Source organism: Syngnathus floridae, chromosome 17 (genome assembly GCF_059516105.1).
Source record: "Syngnathus floridae isolate MCC-2025c chromosome 17, RoL_Sflo_1.0, whole genome shotgun sequence".
Classification (NCBI taxonomy): domain Eukaryota; kingdom Metazoa; phylum Chordata; class Actinopteri; order Syngnathiformes; family Syngnathidae; genus Syngnathus; species Syngnathus floridae.
Genome location: NC_142429.1, coordinates 6,504,102 through 6,511,176, shown reverse-complemented (window position 1 = coordinate 6,511,176; position 7,075 = coordinate 6,504,102). Strand labels below are relative to the sequence as shown.

Here is a 7,075-nt window from a genome sequence, read left to right as displayed (position 1 = left end):
CAAATTGATGACGATGGCTATGAATCCATCAAGCAATCTTTAAAGTCCTACTTTGCTCCAATCAAAAAACTGGAATACATTTATAATCTGGCTTACTTGACAAATTTTTATTGCACTTATTTACAAGATCAGCTGCCTTTACGTCTGTCTCGCATAGGTAGCCAACAGTTTGGAACCCATCTGCTTGTGAGATATAGTTGCAGAACACTTGTCCTACTCGTCTGCCTCTATTAAAGTCAAACAGATTTAAAGTTCAAGTGCTTGAAACACCATCCCTTAGAAGGTATTGTGGACCATCTGCCAACTAGACCTATATTAAGTCCCACTCGAATATCCAAGAGCTTCATCCTTGGAATTCATTTGATTCTAAGGATGATGTTGAGATGGTAAATCGCTGTCCTTGTCAATGACACGACCCTGACTTTGATATGCTGTTGGCTCCAAATTGGATCTCCAGCTGGCTTAAAGACCTTGGATAAGTATGATTGTTACATGTGTAAAAATAAAACTTAAATCAACAAAATGTTTGCTTGTGAACAAGAACATCGTTCATTGAAATGCCACGTCTGCAGGGCATCTGTTCCGTGACAAAAAAGCTCAGATTTCGACCCTCTGACAGTTAAGACAGACCAAGATTATAAATGAACATGCCTTCATGGTATCGTGGCATCAGCCTTTCTAATGTTTATCGCACAAATTATTTTTGAAATATATGAAAACGTTATACAAGAGGATTTTTCAGTACGACCCAATCAGAACAAATAGAGTATTTTATTTTATTTTTTTGTCAAGCAAGATTAAAAACCTACGTATGTTGTAAATGCTTTCAAAGAGGAACATTTTGTGGCCACTTTTAGAGTCATAGTTTAAGCTTCAGTTTGTAAAAGGTGAACTTTGAAATTTAGCTTGTGCCAGATCCCATTTTATTGTGCAGATTAGTAACCTAATGAAGGGATCTGGTGTAGCATAAACATTATACCCTGAAAAGAATTTGTTCAACATTATAGCAGCCTTGAGTCAAAATCCAGTCTATTAATTGTGACAAATGACAAGCGGGAGCCATCAGATGATTCATATGTAGTGGGAAAAAAGATGCCCAATACGTATAAATAGTAGTGATACTCCTTATTCTTGCATATGCGTGCTGGATTTCATACTATATGTTAAGAGCAAATTCCAAAGGGTGACATATGACCAAGTGGGTCAGAGTCTCCCGCCTCCTATCTATTTGTGGACACTTCTGACATCCATTTATCTTGTTTATTTTCTTTTAAATGATTGTAAACATTCAGTCATTCCAGAATATTGCCAAAAATAATGAAAGGGGTCAACCAGGCACGGGCATCGTTTCTGGTGGGTTAGAGGCGACTACTGTCAGATGATATTTAACATCTGACCCTAAGCAACCTTTGGCCTCAGACACTTTGGCTATTAACACGAGGGCGGTTTCTTTTTTCTATGGATTATACTCAGGCTGATTGATTATTGAGGGATGCATCTTTAACAGGCAAGTCACGGGCCAAGAAAAAGAAAACGTGTGATTTTAACCAAATTTTGATTCATTTAATTATACCTGTTTATTTTACCCACTTTTTTTGTTGCAAATGATAAAATAACTATTAAAATATTTAAATTATTTTTTTGAATGTATGTAAGTTTATTACGAACTGTAGTACACTAAGCAGTTTTTTCTGGGTCTTCACTTATTTATTTTAATTTTGTGTTGCCTGTTTGTATTTATTAAAAACAAAAAAAACAGTTTGGATGAAACCTCCAGAGATTTTCTAAAAAAACAAGATTTCATATGAAGTTGTTGGCCTCGACCTGGATAGTGACTGAATTAAATATATTTCGGGAAGTGGTTCTGTAGCTTTAAAAATAGATTTAATTCAACAAAAATGTAATGTCTATTTACGAATAATAATAGTGTTCGATCTGCGACATTTGGGATGCAACGTAACGTGTTACGACAGAAGGGATGACTTTACGGCTGCAGCAAATTCACTAACATCATTGGCTGACAGGCAATCACATGAGCCTTAGGTTGCCTGTGTTACACGCTTCAGGAAATTAGCGAGCTAAAGTTAGCCAAAGCTAACAGCACAAATTTTCATTGAGCCCACCATTTACCGTGGTAGAGATGCCATCGGCAAAAAGGAAACAGGATGTTATGTTTGTAAGTTTTAGTTTTATTACGTTGTTTATCTAAATATACAAAAAAAACCTCCTGTGTTTCCATAAGCTAACGCTAACGATTGCTGCAGTGCTAGGCTAAGTGTGTGCGTGACGCTGATGAAGTAAACTTATTATGAAGATTGTTATATGGCCGTAGTTTGATTGTTGAACACGTGTATCTTTGACCCCCAAAATATGTACCTACGAATGTATGTGAACAGTTTTGTCAAACTTGAGTTCTCACACCATTGAATGCGATTTGATTTCCCCCTTTATTAGGAGGACGATGATCTCCCATATGAGGAGGAGATTATCAGAAATCCATATTCAGTCAAGTGCTGGATGCGTTACATCGAGTTCAAACAGAATGCGCCCAAAACAGTCCTCAATATGATCTATGAACGGGCTCTGAAAGAGTTGCCTGGAAGGTAAATGCGTCTTCAGATCTTCACTGTATTGTTGATAGTGATTTTTTTGACGTTATTGTTTTACCTTTCTGTAATAATTTAAATCTAAAAGCAAAGAACTTGGTGGTCAAGTGTTTTTTTTTTTCATTTTGCTTTCCCACAGTTATAAACTATGGTACAATTACCTGAGGGAGAGGAGGAAACAAGTCAAAGGGAAATGTATCAATGAACCAGTGTTTGAAGAAGTTAACAACTGCCATGAAAGAGCGCTGGTGTTCATGCACAAGGTGATAAAGAGCCAACGGATTATTTAACGCCTTTTAATGAATGTAGAAGTTGTTTACTGAAATTGTCCATCCATCAAACCAGACTTTGATTTTGATCTGCTGTGATTCCAGATGCCCAGGATATGGACCGATTATTGCCTGTTCCTAGTGTCGCAGTGCGAGATCACAAGGAGTCGGCGATCATTTGACCGTGCGCTCCGAGCTCTTCCTGTTACTCAGCATCCACGCATCTGGCCTCTCTATCTTCGCTTTGTCCGAAGCTTACCCCTACCTGAGACGGCCATACGAGTCTACCGCAGATACCTTAAGGTACTGACGAGAAAGAGTTGGTAATAGCTGGCGGATTTGTTGGTTAAAAATGTCAACTTGTGTATGTGCAGCTTTCCCCAGAGAATACAGAGGAATACATTGAGTACTTAAAATCCGTTGGCCGCTTGGATGAAGCCGCTGTACGTCTAGCGGCTGTAGTCAATGACGAAAGCTTTGTGTCCAAAGAAGGCAAGTCGAACTACCAGGTATGTTTTTCTACATTCCCTGAGAGTTTGACAATATTTGAATCAACTATATCAAATGTATCATTATTATATATTTGTTGTTGCAGTTGTGGCACGAGTTATGCGACCTGATTTCTCAGAACCCCGACAAGGTGACTTCTCTAAATGTTGGCGCCATCATCCGAGGAGGGCTTACTCGCTTTACGGACCAGCTTGGCAAGCTTTGGTGCTCCTTAGCGGATTATTACATCAGAAGTGGCCTCTTTGAAAAGGTTTGTAAACAAACTGTCCAAAGTGCACAACCAAGGATATTCTTCTCGTTTTCCTTCCAAAAAATAGCCCCTGCTCTCCATGGAGAGGTACACCTTAACCTTCTTATCATGTCTTCTAGGCCCGTGATGTGTATGAGGAGGCTATTCTTACTGTTGTAACTGTCAGGGATTTCACGCAAGTCTTTGACAGTTACGCCCAATTTGAGGAGAGCATGATTGCAGCCAAGATGGAGACCACCTCCGAGATGGGCCAGGACGAAGAAGGTTCGTGTGCAGTCATCGAAAGCGCAACCCTCCCCTCTTTACTCAGTCTCACTTGTTCTTTCACTTTGTTCTACCCTCTCCAAGATGATATCGACCTGGAGCTTCGACTCGCCCGCTTTGAGGAGCTGATAACACGGCGGCCTCTTCTTCTCAACAGTGTGCTGTTGCGCCAGAACCCTCACAATGTCCACGAATGGCACAAACGTGTAAAACTGTACGAGGGCATTCCACGACAGGTGAGTCAACTTACGAGCGCCCCAATGAAAAATCCAGAAACAATCAAAAATGTCAGTTGTGTCACAGCACTAAAACGTGATGTCCCCTCCACCCACTCTACAGATCATCAACACGTACACAGAGGCTGTGCAGACTGTCGATGCCATGAAGGCCACTGGGAAGCCCCACACACTCTGGGTCACTTTTGCAAAATTCTACGAGGACAATGAGCAGCTGGATGATGTAAGTGCATCAAGCCTGGAGGATACTCAATAGTAAAGCTCCGGCGAGGAAACTTGGAACGCTTTTTGTCATTTAGGCTAGGACCATATTTGAGAAGGCCACCAAGGTGAATTACAAGCAGGTGGACGACCTGGCCGCGGTTTGGTGCGAGTATGGCGAGATGGAACTCCGCCACGAAAACTACGACCAGGCACTGAGAATACTGAGGGTGAGACTTGCCTTTTTATTTCACGTCAATCTTCTACAGAGGCTTTGCCACATAATTTTTTTCCCGTGTGTGTGGAGCATATCTACTTGTGTAATGCGGAAATAGCTGCAATATCATAAAATCTGCGCTTGAGCAATTGCTTACACTGTTCTTAATTTGATGACTTTAGAAAGCCACAGCCATCCCATCCAAGAAGGCCGAGTATTTTGATGCCTCGGAGCCAGTCCAAAATAGAGTCTACAAGTCTTTGAAGGTCTGGTCCATGTTGGCAGACTTGGAAGAGAGTCTTGGCACATTCCAGGTGTGTATCTGCGTGTCTTTTGGGTTTTTGCTCCTTAATGCAGCCAGTAAATTGTGAACTGCAGCCATGTTGCCTAATTCTTCTTCTCTCCAGTCCACAAAAGCGGTGTACGACCGCATTATTGACCTGCGCATCGCCACGCCGCAAATTGTCATCAACTACGCCATGTTCCTCGAAGAGCACAAATACTTTGAGGAGAGCTTCAAAGTAAAAACATGACAGTGATGTATAAATGTTGCCCACTGCGTACAATCCTAAATGTTCACGTTAAACGTTGCCCTTTGCCTCCAGGCGTACGAGCGTGGCATAGCCCTCTTCAAGTGGCCAAACGTTTACGACATCTGGAACACTTACCTCACCAAGTTCATTGACCGATACGGAGGCAAAAAGCTGGAGCGAGCCCGAGATCTCTTTGAGCAAGCTCTCGACGGCTGCCCCGCTAAATTCGCCAAGAGTGAGTTGCTTTCTGAAAGTCGCCAATTATCATCTGCATTTAATATGGTACTGACCCTGCATGGTGTTCCAGCCATCTACCTGCTCTATGCCAAGCTGGAGGAGGAGTACGGACTGGCTCGTCACGCCATGGCTGTTTACGAAAGAGCGACGCAGGCGGTGGAAAATGAGGAGCGACACCAGATGTTCAATATCTACATCAAGAGAGCGGCTGAAATATATGGCGTCACGTACACCAGGGCCATTTACCAGAAGGCTATTGAGGTACGTGTTTCATTTGAACATGTTGTATGGAACCCAAGGGATTTCAGTTGTGGTGTCTCAGTGGGAACACGAGGGGGCTCTATCGCTGCACTCCTCGCAACTATGCCAATCATTCGAAATCATTAATCCTTTATTTCTCCAGGTTCTCCCTGATGAGCATTCCAGGGACATGTGCTTGCGATTCGCCGACATGGAGAGCAAACTTGGTGAAATCGATCGGGCCAGAGCCATCTATTCTTACTGCTCTCAGATCTGCGACCCCAGGGTAGGAGCATCGTCCCACTGCAGCGTGTCCCTTTTTCACCAATTAATTGCGCATATATGAATCCAACCCCTCCCTTCTCTCTTCTCCCTCAGGTCACTGCTGTATTCTGGCAGACGTGGAAAGAATTTGAGATCCGCCATGGAAACGAGGACACCATTAGAGAGATGCTCCGACTCAAGCGCAGCGTGCAAGCCACGTACAATACTCAGGTCAACTTCATGTCATCTCAGATGCTGAAGGCCACTACAAGCTCTACAGGCACCGGTAAGATGACCGCTTTGAATGCTCCGATTTAGTTACCGGTCATTAATTGCAACCACATTTTTTGGGGGTGTCCAGTGTCTGATCTTGCTCCAGGCCAGTTGGGAATTGACGACATGAAGATGTTGGAGCAGAAAGCGCAGCAGCTTGCAGCAGAGGCAGAGCAGGATAAACCCAAGCCAAAAGAAAAGATTCTCTTTATTAGGTCTGTTATTTTGCTTGTATGCCCATAAGATTATCTACATTTTAATACGTTTGAGTGTACAAAAAGTAAACTTGTCTTCTTTTCTGCATGCGCAGGAGTGACACATCTCGCAGCGAGTTGGCTGAGCTGGCCAAACAAGCCAATCCCGATGAGATCGATATTGATGACGAGGATGATGGGCAAGGCCCGGAGGGTGAGTATCACGACAAGGCTTCTAATGTTTGTTTTTAAGATGATCTTACTTGCTTAATGTCCCCCTCTTGTTGTCTTCCCACTTACAGAAGTCCAGCTGGAACAGAAGAGCGTTCCCACCGCTGTCTACGGAGGTCTGAAAGATGATTGAGCTACTTCTCAAGAAGACTTACTGACTTTTGTAACATTGTAGTCATTTTTAACCTCACGTCATAAAAGATACATTTGTGAATTTGTATAAATTCTTGCATTCACTGATGAGAATTTTGATGACAGCATGGCTGCCCTCCACACTTTGCCTGGAGAAAGTAACATGCATTTTGGAGTGATGACCACAGTGGGTCAGGCTTTCTCAAGTCTGTGATAGCAGGTAGTGCAATTGGGCAGGTGAATAGTTTGGGTTCGTGGAATTTCATCATAGTGTTTTGTTCGAAATTCTGTCCTTAGTTAAAGAAATTACATTTGTACTTGTATCGTCATATGTAACAGGAATTCAAATATTACCTTGAATTGATTAAATTTGTGTAATTTTTTAATCAAACTAAGAGACGATTATTACATCCCTTCA

At 42.3% G+C, this 7,075-nt stretch overlaps 1 protein-coding gene across 2 annotated transcripts in view; it reads left to right on the top strand.

The window, feature by feature from the left end:
• Nucleotides 1-7,048, top strand: part of xab2 (XPA binding protein 2) — a 30,343-nt gene extending 23,295 nt beyond the window's left edge. The window contains exons 1-19 of one of the 2 annotated variants that reach the window (XM_088357821.1): nucleotides 2,007-2,176; nucleotides 2,455-2,603; nucleotides 2,746-2,869; nucleotides 2,981-3,178; nucleotides 3,250-3,384; nucleotides 3,471-3,635; nucleotides 3,755-3,899; nucleotides 3,984-4,135; nucleotides 4,239-4,358; nucleotides 4,435-4,566; nucleotides 4,736-4,867; nucleotides 4,961-5,074; nucleotides 5,159-5,321; nucleotides 5,394-5,584; nucleotides 5,727-5,849; nucleotides 5,942-6,113; nucleotides 6,189-6,315; nucleotides 6,411-6,508; nucleotides 6,597-7,048. In XM_088357821.1, coding sequence (XP_088213947.1) covers nucleotides 2,141-2,176; nucleotides 2,455-2,603; nucleotides 2,746-2,869; nucleotides 2,981-3,178; nucleotides 3,250-3,384; nucleotides 3,471-3,635; nucleotides 3,755-3,899; nucleotides 3,984-4,135; nucleotides 4,239-4,358; nucleotides 4,435-4,566; nucleotides 4,736-4,867; nucleotides 4,961-5,074; nucleotides 5,159-5,321; nucleotides 5,394-5,584; nucleotides 5,727-5,849; nucleotides 5,942-6,113; nucleotides 6,189-6,315; nucleotides 6,411-6,508; nucleotides 6,597-6,658 — 2,538 coding nt within the window. In that variant the 5' untranslated portion in view covers nucleotides 2,007-2,140 and the 3' untranslated portion in view covers nucleotides 6,659-7,048. Of the gene's footprint in view, nucleotides 1-2,006; nucleotides 2,177-2,454; nucleotides 2,604-2,745; nucleotides 2,870-2,980; nucleotides 3,179-3,249; nucleotides 3,385-3,470; nucleotides 3,636-3,754; nucleotides 3,900-3,983; nucleotides 4,136-4,238; nucleotides 4,359-4,434; nucleotides 4,567-4,735; nucleotides 4,868-4,960; nucleotides 5,075-5,158; nucleotides 5,322-5,393; nucleotides 5,585-5,726; nucleotides 5,850-5,941; nucleotides 6,114-6,188; nucleotides 6,316-6,410; nucleotides 6,509-6,596 lie in introns of those variants that run through there. The other variant, XM_088357822.1, reaches the window with a different exon arrangement.
• Nucleotides 7,049-7,075: the final 27 nt, after the last annotated feature.